The sequence below is a fragment of the Zophobas morio genome, unplaced genomic scaffold (genome assembly GCF_036711695.1).
Source record: "Zophobas morio isolate AGI-343-1 ecotype UQ-CSIRO unplaced genomic scaffold, CSIRO_AGI_Zmor_V1 ptg000012l, whole genome shotgun sequence".
Lineage (NCBI taxonomy): Eukaryota > Metazoa > Arthropoda > Insecta > Coleoptera > Tenebrionidae > Zophobas > Zophobas morio.
In genome coordinates, this window is record NW_026972117.1 from 23407588 (window position 1) to 23429698 (window position 22111).

At 32.1% G+C, this 22111-nt stretch overlaps 2 protein-coding genes across 7 annotated transcripts in view; one reads left to right on the forward strand and one right to left on the reverse strand.

Moving 5' to 3' along the window:
- LOC135128041 (E3 ubiquitin-protein ligase MYCBP2) overlaps positions 1-22111 on the forward strand; it is a 127670-nt gene that overhangs the window by 18140 nt on the left and 87419 nt on the right. The gene's annotated exons all lie outside the window — the stretch shown is intronic.
- LOC135128043 (uncharacterized) lies at positions 917-17120 on the reverse strand. Of its 6 annotated transcripts, none has more exons than XM_064054848.1 (3): positions 16929-17120; positions 7100-7328; positions 917-2451 (listed from the first exon to the last, which is right to left on the reverse strand). In XM_064054848.1, the coding sequence occupies exons 2-3, from the start codon at positions 7277-7279 to the stop codon at positions 1246-1248; spliced, it is 1386 nt and encodes a 461-aa protein (XP_063910918.1). In that variant the 5' UTR covers positions 7280-7328; positions 16929-17120; the 3' UTR covers positions 917-1245. The 6 variants fall into 6 exon arrangements, with proteins under 6 accessions (XP_063910918.1, XP_063910917.1, XP_063910920.1 ...); XM_064054847.1 differs by lacking the exon at positions 16929-17120 and adding an exon at positions 8126-8351; XM_064054850.1 differs by lacking the exon at positions 16929-17120 and adding an exon at positions 7967-8045.

Below are 22111 nucleotides of genomic sequence, written 5' to 3' on the forward strand. Positions count from 1 at the left end.
CTACAAAAGTTGTTTAACACTGACGTGTTTCACGGTGTATTATAAATAGAAGATGATGGTTTGATACGCGTTTTAAATAATTATTTATACAGATTTTAACGACCCATAATGGACTTGCACATCAGTTAAAACAAAATTACACTATAATACTAAAGAATATGTTTCCTTGAATTTGGAATGCAGCGTGGCTGGTTTTATATAAACTTCTTTTGTTGAATATAAGTTGTTGTAAACTTTTTTTAAACTCAACTGTTTAATATAATAAAACTGCATAACAGAATTATAGAGGGTAAAAATGAACTGAATTTTTATTTACTCAAACGCTCAGTCTAATTTTCTGAAAATACAATATAACCGCTATTACAGTACTACAAAATAAGCAGTAGCGAATAACAGCAATTTAGAAGTGAATTCCAATACTGATAAATTAAAGCCCCGCCCATGATTCATTGTTTAAATTAGATCATTCAGACGAAAAATAGAGTGTGACGTCTAGTAAAATTGCTATATTGTTTAGTAAATGTGACAGGATGTTACGAAAAAATCATCTGATCTAAAAAAAAATTAATCCGTTGCTCTTTGCAAATGATCCTGTGTTCCTAAATTTAACTTTTTTTTTAAATACATTTTCTCATTCATTCAAGACTGTTGATAATGTCATTAAAAACATTGCAGGCTTTGCGCCCACATTTCATTTTCTGAGTAAAAAATAAATACCATAGCACTGTATACATTATGTGAAATGTTTATCCTGATGAACTTTACGTTGCTTTTTAGAGGCAATTCTACATATATACGACATGAATTGCAATAAACATGTAGTGGTGATGAGTTTTACGTTTTCACAAAACACGTAAAGTATCCCCGACGACAGCTTTGGTATTTGCGGTATAGGTCTCCAAGGATTCTTCGTAACTAAACAAAAACATTTATTACTGGTAACTGCGTCACTGTTTGTACAATTTTATGGTTGTACATTGTTTATATAGATTACTCATCAAAAAGTTCATCTTATGACAGATTTTTATAAATGTGACTAACGATCTGTTGAAATACTTGTCTTTGTTCCAAACTTAAAACGCCTCAAGTTGTGCTCAAAAGGTTTGAAACAAAGCGTCCTATAGTTACACAAAATAATACTTGAATCACAATTTCGTACAATAAGTTACTTAAATTAAATTAACATCTAACTTATCAGTCGTTAGAATACTGTCAACTATCGGTACAGATTTTCTCAAAATAAAGTTACAAATCCGTGGTTAGGAGATCAGCACGTTCTACAATCACATGAAGTTCTGTCTCTCGATATGTCCTTCCGTCAGGCACTATCAGGCTCATGTTGCCTTTCTTCGAGTTTTTTTCACTACCGTACTTCTTACTAAGATATACTCGCCTGTAATACACTGCTAACACTACTCCAATTATAAAGCATAGCGTAAGAACCACAACTACAATAATAATGACATTTGAATAGCTCTGCATTATTGAACACATGTTAGACTTGTATTCTTCAACCGTTACAAACTCGCCGTCCAACCTACACTTAATTTCCGAATAAAATTCCGCTTCCTTAATATTATGGTCAATACTTTTACAATCACAGGTTTCATTTATGTACAAGTTTGAAAATTTCGGTCGAAACTCTGCATTAATCCCCAAAGAATCACGTGTTAATTTTGCAAACACATTTGAATCGAAGGCGATAGTTGCCTTGCGTAGAGGTACATCCTCGTGAAGAAGTATAGCACGAAAAGCTCCATCATTAATAACGTCAAATACATTATTCCGAAAAACGACGTCACCCTTCGTTTTGACTTTAAACGCTTCACCATCCAAGTGGTTAATTTTAGTGTCTGTCACTTCGAAAGTTCTAGGATTGTTAACGATAAAAGCACCCGGACGTACCGTATCGAACACACAGTTTGTTATTTTAAAAGTTTTATAAACTGTTATGTTGTGTATGTATCTGCTCGGAACAATATTCGTCCGGACATTGTTCAGCTCCAAGTTCTCGGTGTAAAACTTCTTGAAGGTTTGTTCTCGGGCGTTCTTTACTTCCACGTTTCTCCATGTAATGTCTTGGGTTTGCTCAAGGGCGTTAAATGCGAAGGGATCAGCGTTTTCGATAATCACCCCATCGAAGTAAATGCTGTTGATGCGTCCCTCGAACGTGTAACCGGAAATTTGAGTGATGTTGGAATTCTCGATGGTGATTTTCAGCGAGGGGATGCTTAAGTCGAACGGCTCGTCGTATAAGTTTGAAGCACGATATCCATACCAGGTTAAGCTGTGTTCTTCGAAGTATAAGGATTCAATATTTTTTAAATTGATGTTTCTGAGGGTGCGCATGTCAGCCACGGATTCAGAAGTGAAGCGGACTTTCTTGCAAGCGCTGATTTCGATTGCTGCAGTGTCGTACAAGGATATGGACTTTTTGGTTATTGTCATTTCCTGAAAATAAGTCTGCGTTAGAGATTGTGAATGAACAGGAATAAGTAAAGGGGAAGTGGCTGCGAGCTGTCGATTTTTTTAAATAATAATGAATTAATTATGAATGAATGCAGATACTCTGAACCACGGAGAATTGTAAAAGATATATCATGCATAATTTGTCGGATGGGATTTGTAATTAGTGATTAGACAGCATGATGAATAATTACACGGAAATATTAAGTGAATTAATCTTATCTCCAGTGGAATAAAAATTAGCATAGTGTTTGTAGTTGCTTGAAAAATAACCACATCGTAGAAACAACAATTTTCCAAATATTTTAAAAGGACGTTTATTTCAAGGTTTTCCAGGCTGTTACAGATAAAGCGGACAAGAAATAAGACGTATGGTCTCGTTTTCGTCGTTGCTGACATTCAGGCAATTTTGCTGAGTTAAAGATACGAGATTCTTGGTTTCTGCAGGTCAAGATGTGCACACCTTTTTTTATTTGACACGTTTGTGAGATAAAACTTGTTCTGGAAATTTTCTACTACATTACCTCAATTATAAAATTTGCTTAGATAATCGAAAAAGAGGTTGAGCTGTCCACAACTGTTTGTTGTTTATTGTAACTGCAGAAAAAAAGATAAATAATAGAAAATTTAGGTACTCAATAAGGGGTTTTTTCGCGGTGGAGTTTGAATTTAAATCTGGTTTTTCCACATTTTTGACTCACAAAACTACAAGTTAATATGTATATAAGTAGCATTGTAAGAATATAATTTTTTTAAAGGTGTTGAAATAGTAACCTAATGGGATATTATTTTTGGAAGACTTGAAATCCCGAAATTAGATTCATTTTTTGCAAAAAGAAACCTTGTGGAATCTTCACAATAATGTTATAGATATATTAGTGCAAACACTCCAGAATTATACCAGATGGAGAAATATGGGTCAATTTTAAAAAATATAATTTAGATCCGATGTGAAAAATTAATGATGAATACATGTTGATATATTTTTGCAAAAAAATCTGAAGAATTATTTGAAGGCTCAGCAAAAACCTCAAGTTTTTATTTTTATGGCGTCAAACCAGTTTTTAATTTTTTTTTTAAACTGCAAGAGCTTCAACTCAGTTTTTTAAATAGTATCCATTTTTGGCGAAAACAAGAATTTATGCATTCAAAAATTTTAAACAAATTAAAACATTACACGTTTAACATTCAAATTTAATAAAATTCGACTGTGGAAATCAAGGACAGCAAAAGTTCCTACGTTTCTTAAATTATTGCTCCAAAAAAGTCCAGCCAATTAAAGACAAACAATGTTCAATTTTTGAAAATATTTTCAATCATCGCTTATAAAATAGGGGTGAATGTTCACTTTAAATCAGTTAATTTGTTACGAGGAAGGGCGACAAAATTTATTGGGATCTTTTTTGTAATGACTTTTCAACTCGTATATTTTTGTTTGGAATTTTACAAATTTATATCACTAAACTAGCTGCCTCCGATATCCATTAATTATTAGAGATAGAAAATATTCAGATACTAAAATTATATCGCTTTTTTTTGAACAGCCTGTATATGTTTATGTACATGTTTGAATTTTGAAATTCCGTTTGTGACGTTGACACTTTTTTCCAATATTCTTAATTTGTTTAGTAAATCAACGGTTCATCAAAAAAAAAATCGCAATAATGTTGTTTTTAAAACTTGTATTGCAATATTTTATAGAGAGATAAATAGAGGTACGGGCTTTGATGTGGTATCATTAAATCAAATTTTAGGATACAGAGGGTTTATAAAAAAGTCTAAAAATTTTCAAATATCGAAATTTCAGGTTTTTTTTTTCAAATAGAAGAGCCTGTATTTTATTACTGCACCTTCCTCTATCTTTGTTCTTTTTCTATCACCCTGTCGGTCTGTCTCAAAAAAAGTAAAAAACGCAATAACTATCAAAGTAAACAATACTTAACAAAAAAATGAAAAGAACAAGGAGCATATAAGTAAAATGTGGTAATAAAATACAGAAGGTTCTATTTGAAAAAACTGAAGTCAATATTTAAAAATTGAGGCAATTTAAAAATTATTTATAACAGGGTTGGGGAAAAAAGAGTTAAAAAAACTGAAACATCACTGAAAAAAAACAATTAATTTTTTTCAGTTTTTCAATTATTGGGAACCACGACTCTTAAAAGTAGCAACAAAAACAGGAGTTTTAATTATGTTTGTTTATTCAGTTTTTGTATGCGACTCCGTATCATGTTGAATAATTGACTTTTTTGAGCAAGAAAAAGAATTTATTTTCGTTTACATCGCTAATTAATAAGAGTGTTATTTTTTACGTTTACAAAGTTTAATCCACTATTTTTAATTAATGTTTTGTTATATTTGTTCTTAAATTGAATATCGATCCAAGGTAAAATTTGATTTTCCGAATTTTTTTATGATAACCTCTATAGTTCTAGTTCTAGGCGGATTCATAAAACACAAGTTTAGGAGTATAATTATTGTATAAAATTTAAATAACATTTACAATGCAAAATATTTAAGTAGCGTCATCAAATTGTTGGTGGGGATGATCAGACAAATTTTGGTTATCGTTTCACCATCTATACGATGTAACTAAAATACAAATCAAACTTAATAACAATCATTCCAATAATTTCGGAGATTATCTGACACAGACAGAACCGGAGATCTACTTTCTCATACTCTGGGAGGCATGAAATTTCGAGAAAACAAAAATTTATGGTCGAAAAGTAAACAATTTACAGAAAATTAACATTTTGTTATGTTAGAAACATATTTTATTCGAGTCAGTGTTCAATTTATTTTGGTTTAAACTGCATTTAAAAAGGTCGTTATATGCATTATTATCATTATTGGAACAGAGAATTAAAAAAAAAACAGGAATGATTGATTTTTTTTTAATCTGGTTTATAAACAATCTGTTTACTAAGACTCAATTTTATTTATACCACAACAAAGCGCGTACTTGTATTTATATCTCCACAGAATATAGTAACACAGATTTTAAAAATAACCTTATTGCAATTTTTTTCTGAATCGTTCCGTTTCTAAAAAAAATCAACAAAACGTGTAAAACACGTTACAGAGTTGAAAATAATTTTAGTCTATGGTCATTATTTCATAAAAAAACCGAACAACTTTGGTGTTTAACTTTTTTTTCTATTTGTAATAATTAACGGGGTATCTAGGAGCTCGTGCTTAGTGACATCGTATAATATTGAAATATTTACAAAAAGCTCAAATGGCCCTTCTTATGGGGATGTTAATGATTACATGAGCATCTTTTTTGACCCTTCCTTCGTAAAAGTTACTTCCATTAAATTTTTGGACACAATTAAATTCTTAGAAGTTTTATATTATATAACCAATTCTAAGAAACTAAAACCTTTCCTAAAACGAAAAAACATTCCATTTCCACAAATTTATAAGTACTCTAGAATTAGCTAACACAGAAGTGAAACATGTGAAACTAATAACAACATTTTGTGTATTGGTACTAATTTTGGTAATACTATCCACGTTTTTTCAATATTTAAATAAATAGTAAAGTTTATAAATAGCATTTAATATTTTACAATATTTGCATACTTGGAACAGCAATTTTAAAAATATCATTTTGCAAGGTAGTAAAACAAACATGTGTATTTATTTTATTACTTTTGTTAACTTTCTGTGTAGGTGAAACAAACAAATCACCATCAACTAGGATTCATCGTTCCATTTCTACATTATTAAGCGAAATTAAACGAATTTCTTTCAACACAAAATTAAAATTGTCGTCAAAGGCTCGTTTCCGCCTCCTTTATTTCGTTCATGTTCTAAATACTGCATATTTTAAGAACAAAACTAACGTAATTCTATTTCTACAATGCATTAAATATCTGGGGCAAAGCTTCTTATGCGAGAATGTCCGAAGAAATAAGTATACATAATTTGTACAAATTTTCAGTTTGTTTTTAACACCCACCTTGCCAGTGTTCTAATATGATAATATCGAACCTGCCCGTGTCTTCAATATTTGCTTTAAAAGTTAGCGCACCACCCAGGCGAAATATAAACTTGAATATTTTTGTTTTTTCGAAACTTGAACATAGACTTGACTTTAATATTTAATATTTATAAATACAAATTTTACTCGAGTTCAATGAAGTAGTTAACACGATAAATCTCAAATGACAATAAATAACTAAATTTGATACGTCAATAATAACCGCATGCATAGTTCGAGTGCTCTAATTAAAGAAAATCTAATAATGCGGTCATGCGGTTTCTATTGAAGTTCTAAAGCTTCAAGTGTGTGCCGTTTATTTCAGAAGAAGCAACAAAATGAATTCAATTCCGGCCTCATTAATTATTAGTGCGCCGTAATAACCCACTGACGACAATTCAAGTCTCCCCTCGCCCACCTACACAAAAACTAAGTATAAATTATGACATTTAAATATTCACTTAGACAAAAATAAATATTGAAAAAAGTACATGGTCGTATTTGGGCGACCCTGGCCGCCGTGACTCATTTCTATTTACACAGACAAAAAATTTAATTCTCGTATCGTGTGTGGGAATTATCGGATTTAATGTAACTATTGTTATCAATTTAGCTACAGGGTTACCAACATTAAAAAAGTAATACCTCTGCGTCCACTCTGCAACTACAAATCAGCGCCGGACTGGTCCCTCCTTGCCAAGAGCATCCGAACTGGTTGTCGTCCGTAATATCCCGATTCTCATATCCTGTTAAAACCGCAGAAGTCAGAGCAGATGATAAAAGAAATATTAACGACACAATTGCTTCCGTTTCCGATTTCTTCATTTTTCCTTGTAAGCTACATTTTCAGTTTGCGGAAATTTTCACAGGCCACCTAAAATGATTAACAAAGGTTATTTATGATATGTCACTGGTTGAAGATTAGTCATTTCAAGATAAGCGTTTAATGACCGGGATAAAAAGCGTTGAATTTCAGGTAACGAAGAGTAATTTTTTGCTACAATTAATTAAAAGCTTTTAAACATTTAACCGCACCCTTGTATGACGATAAAACACTATGCAAAGACATAAACGTGCATGTGGTGACTATATTAAAATCAATGACAGTTTTGGGCTGAAAACCGCTTCTCGAGGTTAATTTGAGTGTTTTTCCTAATGTGAGAGAAGTCCACTAAATAACCATAAACAATAAAATTATTTATGCACACAAAAACATGAATACCATCTTCTATTTGTTTAATGATACACTAAATTAAACACAACACCGTGCAATGAAATGAGTACTTGAAGTGTATGAAATTAAGACTGATAAAGAGGAAGTATCATTTAAATAATTTAACTGGTTCTTTAAGTAGATACCTACTTAGAACTACTATTACGATCTTCTGTTTCAACAAGCCAACACTTTTAAAATGATCAACATATTATTTGTTATTTCTCAGGGCATTTATTTTTAATCGCAAATTGAAGCCGAGCTTTGTTTAAATTACTTCTATAATAAACTTTTCGCACCTGCATTAAACAAAACTCATTTCAGAAAAACAAAACTGCAGATAAGACTTTTCTGACAATCGGTTTGTTTGTACATTTGGTTAGATAAGATTAGATGTACAATCACGTTATAGAATCTTGACACAATTAGGTAAAGCGCATTACCCAATTTTTTCTTACTTTGGTAGCCTAGGTAGGGACGGTTTGTTAACAAAAGGGGCACAAAACACCGATTTATGTCACACTTCTAAACTACGAAAACACCTACTGAACACAATCATGTTATACCACGTCACTTTGATAAGACGATGTGAATAAAATCACAACGTGAGCATTTATTACTATCGACTATCGATGTCGTTCGCGGTATACCGCGCTCTGCTGGGATGTGACTAAAGGATTGCGCGTTTGTAAGCTCGGTGTGATGATTGTGGCGGTGATAAGCTTGCGAGTTTCATAATCGGTCCGAAGGGTTCATTGCCAAATCGGTTTATTAATATACAATTTGTCGATGATTGTATTTGTTTGTTTTTTAGAGTGCGAAAGTTTGAAATCATTTGAAAAAAAAAATGTAAACATTAAATATTGTTTATTTCCGCCAAACGGATGAACACGAATTGGAGTACGTTGCATACTCTCTGGAACACATTCGGTGAAGGGTGCATTGTTTATTTTAATGTTAGACTTAGATCTTTTTATGTATAACAATTTGTGGTAGAACGTACATGTGGTATGAATTTAGTTTTCCCATAATAATCATAATACGGTGCAGTTGGTTTTCCGAAACCAAACTGGAACACATTCCCTGAATTTATTTCACTGTTCGTATCAACGGAAATGGGTAATGGGAAATAGTTTTGGTTACTTTGTGACAACTGAATAATCAGATTTATCGATTATCATGTAGAGGAAATGTCTTCAATAAGTACTAAAATTGGTATGACCTAAAAAGAAGTATGTAATAGTAAGTAAATATGAACAACATTAAGTTGTAAGTCCTACCAAAAATTTGATGACGTCATCTTAAAATTTTTGCCAAGTAAATTTTGCTTAAACGAAGCAATTTATTTAGTAGATCCATCTCCTGCAATAGTTTGAAGTTAAAGGGGTCTATTTTGTAATTTATCGCTCCGGAACGATCTCGTTCCCAAACGATAATCGTTAGAAGCAATCGTAAAATCAGTTTAGCGAGATTGTACAAATTTCCAATTTTATAAACACTATCGTAATCGTAAAGCTTTGAAATCGTTAGCGGAACGATGAATCTAATGTTTTTAGAATCGGTAGTATTTAAATTTGTGTAGCGTCTAGATTACGTTGTTCTCTGTTGTGACATGTGACATTTGTTTTGCTACTGATTGAAGTTTGGACAAATTTTTGAACTTATAACATGTAAGTAAACAATAATTATAAAAGAAAAACATCAAAATAATCACAGTAACACAAAATTCAGTTTACAATACGTTCACGGGAGCAATGGAAAAACGTAAAAGGGCCCAGCGTATTACCCAAGAGTAACATGAGTTGTATGTGGAGGAGTTAGAAGGTAATGTAGATTTTAGGGCCCAAAAGTTCGTAGCGGACAAACCAGATCTTTTAGAAAAGATATGGGAAGGGTTGGTAGCAAAACTAAATTCTGTGGGAGGACCACAAAAAAGTGTTCAGCAACTCAGAGAGGTATGTGTAATTAATTAATCGCCCGAACACTCTTTTTAAAAATGTGTACTTTACTATAATTTATCGTACAACTATTAGCAATTATTCTGCTTACATCAACACTTTGTTTAAGACAAAGTGAACATCTTGTTTAGTCATGACCAATCAATTATGAGAACTGAGATGTTTAATCTTTATAAATACTGTTACACAATAAACCATAACCTCTGTGTTTTTTAGTACACCAAGAATATAACATAGGGCACTCTAATTACAATGTACTGCCTGGTAAGTAAACGTCACTGTGTGTTCCAGAGATTTGTAGATTGGAAATTCAATGTTTGAAAGAAGGGCAGAAATTTAAGACTATATGAAAGAGGAACTGTTTAATAATTTCATTATGTTGTAAAAAAAATAATAAATACATTATTGAAAATGCTGTATTATTAAATTATTTCTTGTGATATGCCATTCATGTAGTAAATTGTGTTATTCATATTCAAGTTCTTCATTATTATCGTTCTCCTTGTCATAGACAATATTGATCTCGTCATTTTCGATATTTCTTATGCGTAAGATGTTGTGTGAAATAGCACATGAGTATATAATTTTTCCTGCAACTTCTGGTGAATAATACAGAACTCTGCGGCAGTATTTCTGGACATGTATCTCTCGCCGCTTCCCATTAGAGTTGGTAGGTCTTCCTAAAGGTTTCTTCTCGAACGATCAAGGGGTCGTTTACATCTCTTAAGACCCGAGACAAATTTCTCATTCTGTCTCTGCAGTAAAAAAAAATATATAATAAGTTATCAACCTAATCCAAACATACATTAATTACTTATATTTACCTTCTCTACCCATATTTGCACCAAAACGTTCCTCTTCGTTGTATAAATACTTTTCTAACGTGTTCTGACACTTCTAACGGTGAGCTGAAACCTATCGTTCCGGAACGATGACATTCTAACGATACGATCGCTATGTAACGAGACGATAGATGTTACAAAATCGCTATTAGTCCCAAAATCGTTATGGGAACGATTATCGTAAGTTAACGATGCTCTAGCGAGATCGTTAAGAGTTACAAAATAGACCTCTAAGTGTGGTTCGAGATTATCGTGAAGATAGTAAAACATCTATTAAAATTCGTCTATTTATCCATCCAAACGGTTAATGACGTCATCGCAAACTAATTTGAAGTAAATATTACTTTTCGTACTGGTTATCTTAACAAAGTTCAGGTCATTAAATTTTACAGCTCATGTCAACGATTACACAAAAGAGTTCTTTGAAATGTTTTAAAACACTAATGATGATTTAGAAATTTTAACATGCGGTGACCTCATCTCAAAAAAATTATTAAATAAAGTATTGTTGAAAGATGACTAGGGAAATATTGTGAAACGATCACGTTTTAATTTTGTCTATAGTTTTCAAAAATGGTGGTTTCCGTTTCCGTCCGTTTGTAATCTTTTGGCGATTTTATTAATCTTCGGAACCATCTAATCGATCACATTGTATATTAGTGTGTATTCTAACATTTATGTAATTTAATAGAAAATCCCAACTAAAATTTGTGGATTCACACAATATCCGTTGTATGTTTTTAAAACCACATTCTACCGTTAATTTAAAGTACTTATTTTCATTTGAATTTTTCGCAATAATGACGTGATCATTTGTTTAAATAGTAAAATCGGTATTTTTACTTCTCGAGGGCAGGCTATGTAAGTATTGTTTTTTCAATATTTCGTAGTTCCTAGAATATGGAACAGTAGGGCTCCCGTTTAACTCTCGTTTGTTGGCGATTTAATTTGACAAATAATGCCCTAAACCTGGTTCTAAAATTTTTAGTTTATTTCCAAGGCATTATATCGATATTTCAATCAATTAAAATTTGTCCATTCATTCCAACCACAAATGATGTGACGTTATCTTAGCTTTATTTTTGACATAGGACGTCTACATTTTTGGAAAGATTCAAAGCTGTACAATCAAATTTTACACTTTATCTTTGAAACTAAAAAATTATTGTTGTAATATATATTTTGCATTATCGTGAACATGGTAAAAAAAAATAGTCGAAGGTTATTTCGACATAACTTCCCTCGCTCCTGAAGTAAAGTATGCGAGTTTGATTTTTTTATGATAACCCATGTAAGTCAAAATAAAGATATGTATGTAATATGAAAGTAAAAGTAAAAAAGTTGGATGCTTACAACAACTTCAAAATGTCTGCAAGAATTCAAAGTATTCAATTTTACAATTCTTGATTTAATCAACAAAATAAATTGACTCAGTTATTAATTTTTTTGAGACACCCCGCATAAACAAATCTAAAAATATTAATGCGTAAGTATTGATTCATCATACATTTAAGATAGGATTTATTCAACAAGGTGACGTCATCAGTTTTTTTAGGGGGGATGAGCAAATACATTTTGATCAAAAATTTACCATGCTTATGATACCTTAAAACATGTCCAAGATTTCAAAGCATTTGGTTTTGTAGTTCCTGATTAAATCAATAAAATAGCCCACCCTGTATATGCACATCCAAAAAAATATGAAAGGAATGATAAACTACAAGGACAGACTCATCATATTTCGTACAATTTAGATAGGATTTATTCGGCAAAATTTTGAACTGACGTCATGAATTTTTTGGAGGGGTTAAGTAAATATATTTTGATTGAAAATTTTATCGTGCGTATCATAACTTTAAAACATCTGCAAGATTTCAAAGCATTCGGTTTGGAGATTTCGGGTAAAAACTCAATACGGCTCAATTCAAAACCCATTACTGTGTACAATTTTGAAATGACGTCATCACATTATTGGTGGGGATGATTAGACAAAATTTGACAACTATCGGCCCAGTACTTTCGGAGATTATCTGTCTAATAAAAATCGGGACGGCAGACGGACAGACAGACTGAAACACAGACGGAAACGGGAGACTTATTTCGTCACTAGGGGTTATGAAAGGTCGAGAAAACGTAAAATTAGGGGGTCGGCCGATGGACTCGATTACAATACTTTCTTCTCTTACGCTTGGGAAGTAAAAAACAAAATTTATATATTCATTCCTTCCAAAAACTTGATTATATTGTCGCAAAGTGTTGCAAATTAATCACATTTTAAATATTCAGAAAAATTTGCTTCTCTACATGTAGTTTCTGCATACACTCCTGTTAGTTACACTATGCTTATCCAAACTGTACAAGATGTAGAAAAACTTAAAAAAAATGGTCCAAGGTTATTTCGTACAGTCCAACAAATTTCCATTTGAAAAATTATACAATTTGATATTGCGACATGTAATTTGTGATAACTTCTATATGTATCAAAAAAATATGGATACCCAGTCTGCACAAAAGTAAGGATAAGATGAAATTGTATTGAAAAAATAACCAAGGGGAAAACATGTTTTTTCACATGGGTAACTTCGACTGTTTTTGTTTGTGCTTCGAAAGAATCCGACTATTAGCACGTTCCGACAACAAGCATCTGTGTTAAAAGAAAATGACATTTTATTTATTTTGGGCCCTCAAAACAGAAGAGAAGACTAATTTAATGACTGATTAAACTACAATGGAGCAAAACTGGCTGTATATAATTTCGAGCGAGTTATTATGATGATAATTATTATTAAATTTACTGTGTGTCTAAAGAACAAGACGATTGAAACAGTAAGCAAATAATATTATTATTATTATATATTATAGTTCGATCTGGCAGAGGGAAATCCCTGTTATTCCCACGTACAATAATAATAATAATAAACAAAATCAAAGTAGATTCGTTAACCACAAGGACAAGGAGTATATTATTTCATAGAATTTAGATAATAGTAATAAGCAATATAATGCGCAGCCGTCATCAAATTATTGGTGGCGATGATTAGCCAAAATTTGGTAAGCGTTTTATCATGTACATGATGTTCCTAATATACAACTTTGATAACAGTCATCAGTCTAATAGTTACAGAGATTATTATTTAAAGTACGTTGGGACAAATACAGCTTCTTCGTAAAATAACAAAAAAAAATGAGATTTTTTCTGTTGACAACGCCTATAAGTTAAAGCAAATAACCAACAGAAAAAAATATATTATTTATCACGACATGTTAACTTCAGTTGTTTATGTTCATACATCTAAAGAATGCGACGATTAAGCACGTGCCAAGCTGCTTTCTCACAAAAATTGAGACGAATAAAGTTATTAACTAAGCTACATTAGAGCAAAACCTTCTGAATATTATTTTGAGTAAAGGCCGTTTTACACGTTTCAGAGAAAATTACTACCAAAATTTATGTCAAGAAAAATATTCTATATTTTGATTGTAAAGCGCAGACGTTTAAAACGTAACCCTGTGTTTACGTTTTAAACATCTGAAATATTTTATTTGCAAAATTTTTAACATAAATGTTGGTACTAATTTTCGGAATAATTGTGTGATGTGTACAACGGTTGTAAGTAGTTATAATCATGATAATTCTTGTTTTATTATTATTAAATGTAGACGGGCGCAACATTACTGTATTGTCAGTTAGACGACAAATAGACTCAAAGGGTCATGAAACGTCGAGAAAACATGAAAGTGGCTATTCGCCGGAGGGACCCTATTAGAATACTTATTAGCTTATGCTCGGGAAGTAAAAATGAAATTAACATGTTAAAAAAATAGCCCTGAGTCAAATGAATTTACATTTTCCATAATTTTGAATTTGTCTGTCTTAAAATTGTAGCCAAACATATACATGTGGTTATTGTTATGCACCAGAAGCCCGGAAAGTTCTGTTTTATGAATTTTTGTGATCATGAAACGAAGTTTTGTATAAAAATGCGGTTTGGGGCAGACTCATAATGTGGTTTATGTATTTATAAATAATTCAAGAATACTTTACTCAGTAAAGAAGGAAGCCAAAATCAACTAACATAAATAAAATCGTAAGAGTTTCAATTAAAAAAAGCCTGGCCAACGGTTTCACACCTTTTTTAGGTCACCAAAATTTATCTTTTTTCACACAATAGTTCAGTTACCTTCTATTAATTTCACCTTATAATACGAATAAAAGTAATAAATCTTATTTTCTAAAACACTGCGTTACAAAACAGGCTCGACCAGTAGCCAATTAGGAAATAGGATTATCAGAATTTTTGGTAGAATGAGCGTTCAGCCGACAGATTTAAATTAATGGAAATGACACATCCAACGAAATCTTAAAACTTTCCACTGTCATTGTGTGCATAATTTCACTAATAAGCAATATTTCAGTACAAAATTCTCTACTAATGTTCATCTTCGAACCACGTTCATTTAAGCAAATATGCATTTTTTTTTTCAATTACTTTTGCGGTTTGGATGATGCCATGTTGTAAAAAGCAGTTACATAATTTTTAGTTGTCTCGTAAATATAATTTGTTTCAATGTGATGCTACAATGCTAATGCGACATTCGCAACTTCGGTTGTAGAGGTTGTTGACAAAAAAGATTTGTTTCATTGAAAGGTCGAGATGCATACTAGAACGGAATAAATTTAGTCCTGATTAATAGATTAATTAATTAATTATGTGCTTGTCGTAGATGTAGGAACATCTGTTCTAATTTACTCGCGTTAGCCAGTGGCTTTTCGAATAGTGGTAAAGCTATAATTTGATGATGTAGTAATTAGAGCAAAAATCTTTGATTATCAAAGACATAGTTAACTTTTTTGCTTGAATAAAAAAACCTCTGTTACATCATGTGGAATTACAAATTATGTAGGGCCGGTTAAATCCTACCAGCGATCAGATAACATATCCAATAAAAAACCAAAACTATTAGTATAATGAGACTTAAATATCAGAAGACCTTAAATCAATTTAAGAATATTATCTTTCAATGAAAATAGTGGCCGTCGACGTTATGCTTCATAAAAGCCCATCGATTTGGGTTTTCGTGACGCAACTAATGCGGTCCATTATTTGTCTCATTCCCCACGATGCAAAAGAGGGTCATAAATCCCCTTACATCTGTTGCACCCCCTACATGTCTCGAATTCTCGTCCAGCGGTACAGACGTTTACCGATTTTATTATTTTATTTTGATTACATATTCGTTCGGTGTCTAAAAATACAACAATAAAATAAAAAACCAGACCTGAAACAGAAAAGGTGCAGCGTTAACGAGACTCTAAAATAGATTGAACACTAGCATGGAGATAAGTGCATTTGGTATCTGTCTAAGATCAGTGTAAAATCTTCCAATTAACAAAACTAACAATAACAGCACGACGACATTGCTCAGATTCGGAAGCGTTAAAGAATATAAATGATTCTCTGTTATGCACATGTTGAACGTCGTGTTCTAACACAATATGGTGTCAAGTTCATTCCCTGGTTCACTAACATTTATTGCCATTGTAATATGCAATAACTTACTTTTTCCATTTGTCATAAGGAGTGTACATATCAGAATGTCACGTAAAGTCACGTTTATCGTAAAACACTGCAGGTTTAAGCAATTTTCGGAAGAAACTGTGTATATGCGTCGGATTTTTATTGTTTAAGTGCGGTTATAGTTATAGAATGCAGGAGTTGTGTGACATAATTAAGCGTAGGTGGATTCCATTGATACTAGTTTTGATGACATCATGCAGTAATACATATTTTTGTCTTTGTATTGATTACCTTCACTCGACTACGGCCTGTGCCAAATTTTGCAAGAGTGTATTTATATCTAGGAAAAGGTCTGTTTGGTGTTTTAAATGCGTTTTCTTTAAGCTAGCTTAATGGGAGTAATTTGACGCTTTTATTAAGCGTAATTAAATTTTTATTGTGCATTAAATTTTTCTGGAATTTCCGAAAATATTTCCTTCGTTGTAGTTAAGAAAAGCGAGCTACGTTGTAGACGTCTCTGTCCATTTTTCTTTATTTACAATTACTCAAATTGGCTTTTGAACCTTGCGTGAGTAAGGTAAATATAGGAGTGCACACACGTTATGTTTATTATCCGGCGCAACTTTTGCACAGTAACTAATACGTTTAGTTTTCTGATATTTCATCCTTTATCACTCAGTGGATCGTCATTATTTAAAACAAGGTCATTTTTTGCTATGGACGTACCTACATTCGCACAAATGGGACACACACAACATACAAATTAACTATCAGAACATCTGTATTTATCAGTGATCGAACATTAATGCGTTTATTATTAGCACTATGCAAATTAAGAGCAATCAACAAGCATTTATTGAATTACACGCTGCAGCAACTTGACAAAAATAAATGTATTCAGTAAAATCCAAACTGCGAAACATTTTAATCGAATTAGTTTACCTTCGAATTAAATTTATGTAATCCGGGTGATCACTTTTCCACCATTAAGGACTGCGCGGTTGTTGGCATTTTGCGGCAGGGTTAAACCCACAATTCCGGTTAATTATCGGTTAGCTGTTTCGCGGCTTGTAGTTGGAGTAGTGTGCTAAACACAACTGTCGGACGGTCGGATAGGGAACGACTATAGATGATTTCAGGAGAGTCCGGGCAGCCAACAGCGTATTCTACTTTTGCAAACTATACCTACGAAGGATCTTGTTTTGACGGCGAGTTGCCATGGTAATGTTAGTCGCAGTGGCGGCTTGTGGTGGCGGCGCCTGATATCATCACAGGCGTCGATCGTATGCTTGATTAAGATGGTGAATTAAGGCGAATACGTAATACGGGAAAATGAAAACAAATCATGCAATAGTACATTTTTATTGTTGTGCATTTTTTCAACCCCAGAAAAAACTAGGACGCTTTGTTATCAATACTTCATGCATCTTTGCAAAGAATTTTTTGTATGGTGTCATAAACCTTTATTTTTGATTGTGGTATAAACAATTTAATTCCAGAATTTCGGAAAAATTAAATAGAGCGTTTCCCAAGTAGTCGCTCAAATGATTAGATTTTAACATTCATTTCCTAAATTAAACCTATGATATAATTAGTTTAAAAAAAAAAATTAAAATGCTATTTACAGTTTCACAGATCTGAAATAGAAAATAAAGAGCGGTTGGGTGGGGCTAGTACTTGCTAAGATAAAACTGATTTTGCCGAATGATATACCCTCTAAGAAAATAAAGGGCGGGTGGGAGGGCCTAGTACTTGCCTATATAAGACTGATTTTGCCAAAGTCCCTCTCTCTCTCTCTCGCGCGCGCGCGTATTAGGGTTTATTTTTCAATAAATATTTGTTTAATACTTTGGATGGGGATAAATATATTGATTTTGATGTACATACAGTGTAACACTAATCACCCAGTTCGATATTCCCTATATTCATGGGAATTGGGTGAATTACTTATGAATTAGATGAAGAAATAACTCCGTTGTGGAAAGTTCCAAAAAGTTGTTCTCTGAAACACAAATAATACCGCAATTTTTTAATAAAGATATGTATATTACTGCATAAAGTGTTGGGATAAAAGAGGTATGCAACTGTGCAGATTCTAAGTAAAATTTACGTAATATAATTTTAAGTTAATGTCAAGTGTTTTTGTGGAACAAAAATAAATCAAGTAAAATTTTGAAAAGTATGAATAGTCTGATTTTGGTTAAAGGTTATACCATACCCACGATAATTTTAAAGTTCACTTGAAATTTATACTTTATAATTAGATATTAGTAAAATTTATCTTCTTTTGTCTATTGTACTGGCCGCCAAGATGATCTATTAACCAAATTACATAATGTTAATTTGTGCAAACATTTTATTTGCGAATTGCGAATAGAGTCCATCCAGCAAATGGCTATTTTCATGTTTCTCAACGTTTCATGACCTCAAGAGATTGAAAAATAGGTCTTTTACCGTCTGTTTGTTGTCAAATTTTATATGAGGAATATTTGGAATATCATGTGGATGATAAAACGCTGACCAAAATTTGTCTAACTGTTCCCACCAACAATGTGATGACGTCAACGCAAAATTTTGCACAGGAAATGTTATTTAAATTTCATAAAATAACATACTTCTACATCTGCGATTTATGAATTCACCCCTAATTTTTACCTTGAATATTTAAATTTTTGGAACAAAAATAAAAATTGCAGAGCAATCGAATGTCCTGAAATTTTGCAAATGTTTAAAGTTATCGTAAGCGTGGTAAATTGATAATGAAGATCTATCCATGTTTTGTAATGGAAAAACTCACTTCCAACACACGGATAGCATGCGCTTTTTGACACTACACACGTCTTTATTTTAATTTCTATCGGTTTTTTTACCATATAGAACATAAAAATTGGCATAATTATTTTTAATGATTTATAATTTTTTGTAAAGTATGTTGTATTATGCTTGCGACGCGGAAGAAGTTCTGTTTAAATAACCAATTTTTGCTTTTTTTACTGGGTAAAGGTGGTATCTTACCAGCTTTTGTTTTTTCCGTGTGTCTTTTCCGAAATTAATTTTGTCACATCGACTGTTCTGAATTAATAACCGTTAAACTGAGTTTGACATCGAAATGACAACTGTCTGGAACACAATGTCAAACACTACGACATACGGAAAAAAACAATAAAAGGAAAACATCGCTCCGTTTTAAAGTCTAGATTTATCCTTATTGTTAAATAAAGTTTAGGTTATTAAACTAGAAAAAAATTGGCTAATAATAATTTATACAGTAATTTTTTAATGAAAATAAAAATAAACATCAAGTTTCCTTCACATCAAGTTAAGAAAATTAAATAACATTCAGAATGTGCTAGAAACTATAAATAATGAAAATGACGGATAAGTTCGATGGTACATTGTTAAGAAAGAAGGCAGGCCCTGAAGAACTTGAAAAAAATGCTAAAAAAATTTCCGGACCAAATTTTTCGAGATCTTAAACTTCAAAGCTGAAGAATTGACTTCGTTTTTTTTATCACTCGGTATAACAGCAGGATCTACTCTGCCCAAGCGTAACTAGGGTATATTAGTTACCGACGATTTTGGGTGAGGATTTCAATGTGGATTTCACAAAAGAAAAATTAAAACATTTGCGTTACAAAGGTAAAGGAACGGAGGTGGCACTAAAATAATACATAATTAGAAAAGCCCATTTGGCAACACAAATTTAGTGAAATTTTATCCAACAGTTGGTACTACATTGCTTACCTTGGCCAATGCCAATTTATAATAATTTATTTCACACCTACTAGGTTTAACGAAGTGATGAATTGTCTGTTGCCTATCTCAAAGTCGTGCCACAGTGTAGAGATCGTTCAGTAGCGACAACTCGTGTGGGCGCCTTCGATCTTTCTATTTCTACGTGTCGCCACCCAATTTAAAAACTATCACAATCGCAAAATAATTAAAAATAGTGTAAAAACACTAACATTTTGTAGTTGATCTTAGAAACCACACAGTCTATTATAACGATGGCTGTAAAATTCAACGTTATTAGAAAACGCTAATATACATTTATTTTTTTTTTTACAAAAAATTAAATAATAAACAATGATCCCATCAAAACATGAAGAATGTTTTTTAGAATGTCTCTGTAAAAATTACATTTAACTGAAATATTTCCACCGGAACATCATCCTTAAACCATCAAAACCAATGCAACTAAACTGCCAAATTTCAAATATCAAAGTCACTGGATAACCAAAGTACTGCAGTTCAATGTTCCAATGCATGAGAGACAGAAGTACCTTTCGTTGCGCGCCCTCATACGGTCACAAGACAAACGACCACCCATGAAAACGGGTCAGTAAAAATAGCGTGTTGTCCCTACTGAATCATCTCTATACTGTGGTCGTGCAACGTTCTTTTATTGTAGTTTTTCTTCTTAAATGCCAGCAACAACATTCAGGAACTTTCAAGGTTTTAGTAACTAAAGATCTTGGCTAAATTATTCAAGTTTCATACTTAATTACACTTTTTTTCGAGTCATCTTTATATCCGAAGTACACAGTCAGTCGGTTTTTTCCCAAATAGAAAATTTGATACCGTTACAAATGAAAATTTGTGGACGGTGAATAAGTCTGATCCGTCAGGCTTCGGGTGAAACGCTGAATCGGGTAAACTCGGATTGGAAGCCGAGCGAACCAGGGAAAAACAAACAATCGGCATCGCCCCATTGCTTCTTCCTCAACCCCCGTCGCTTTCGTACTGTCGAATGTAATAATAATAATTCTCAACCATACGGCTTAATTAAACAAATTATCTCTTGTGTACCAAACTGGAAGCGAAAAATGGACAAATAATCATAATTGTTGCCATTTATATCTCACCTAATCAAAGCGTAAGTAAAATTAAATTATCCATGAAGATTTACACATTTGTACAACAACTATGCTGCACTCTTTTATTGATTTTTTTAAAAACCACATTGAATTTAAATATGTCGAAGGACCCAAATGAAAGTCCAATAAATTATTATGGAACTATGATCGACAGACTTTTAGATATTTAGACAGATTTCAATCAAAAGTGTTTATTTCGTATTTTAGTTGCCACAAACCCATTGTTTTTTTTTTTTTGGATTTTGATAATGATTTTGAAAGTAATACGATTGAAAACAAATAATTTTATTTTATAATTTATGTATTGGTCATGATTTGTCGAAGTAATGTGATCCATAATAATATACTACAGTCTATAATATTATATACGTACTACTTCGAATTGATTTTGGTCTTAAGCACATTTTTTTTTTGTTGATTTTTATTGCCAGAGCTAGAGAAATATTATATCGGGTCGTTTCATGCCTTGTAGAGTATGGAAAAGTAGGTCTTCCGTTTCCGTCTCTTTGTCTTTTGTCGTCTATTGACGATTTTATAAAAGAAATAATCTCCGAATACCACTAAACTAGTAGTGGTAGTGAAATTTTAGGTGTTTTTAGGAATATCGTGTAGATGCTAAAACGCTAGCCAGAATTTATCGAATCGTTCCACCAACAACTCTATAAATATTATGTTTCTGTAGTTGTGGTTTATTAATTGGTTCCTATTTGTCGCGTAGATATTTAGATTAAGTTACGTATGAAATTTTGTCGCACTTTACAAATTGCGCAGAATTTTTGCACATTTACCAACAATGAAACGAGTGTATGGGTGATTTATACCAAGGTAATTAATTGTGCATGAATTAAGCGCATAAAATACGATCGTATCGCCTGAGATTGTTTCCACGTGAACGCAATAACCGTTTTTAGTTAAAAATACAAACATAATTCCTATTTTTTAAAAGAACGATAATATTTTTCATGAAAAGGTCTTGATGAAAATCTTACTCCAAAGATAATTTTATTAAACATTATTTTAAATTATAAATCGTATCTGTCAAATTACTTGTTTTATTTCTTTCCCATTATTTTTAAAAATAAATTTTTAGGGATACATCAGTTTGAAATAACATTAGATGTTAAACTAAATTTAAGTAAGTGTCACCTTAAAGTTGGTGCCAAACTCGCAAAAGTCTACTATACTTAATTATTTTAGCCTTATATACTTGGCGTTGCATGTATAATAAAAAATATCAGTATAACAACA

What these genes read in the sequence shown, in the direction of transcription:
- LOC135128043 (XM_064054848.1), bottom strand. Translation starts at nt 7,279, where the DNA reads ATGAAGAAATCGGAAACGGAAGCAATTGTGTCGTTAATATTTCTTTTA. An exon ending in GTTGCAGAGTGGACGCAGAG is followed by an intron (nt 2,452 to 7,099) that starts GTATTACTTTTT and finishes ACTTATTTTCAG; the next exon opens with GAAATGACAATAACCAAAAA.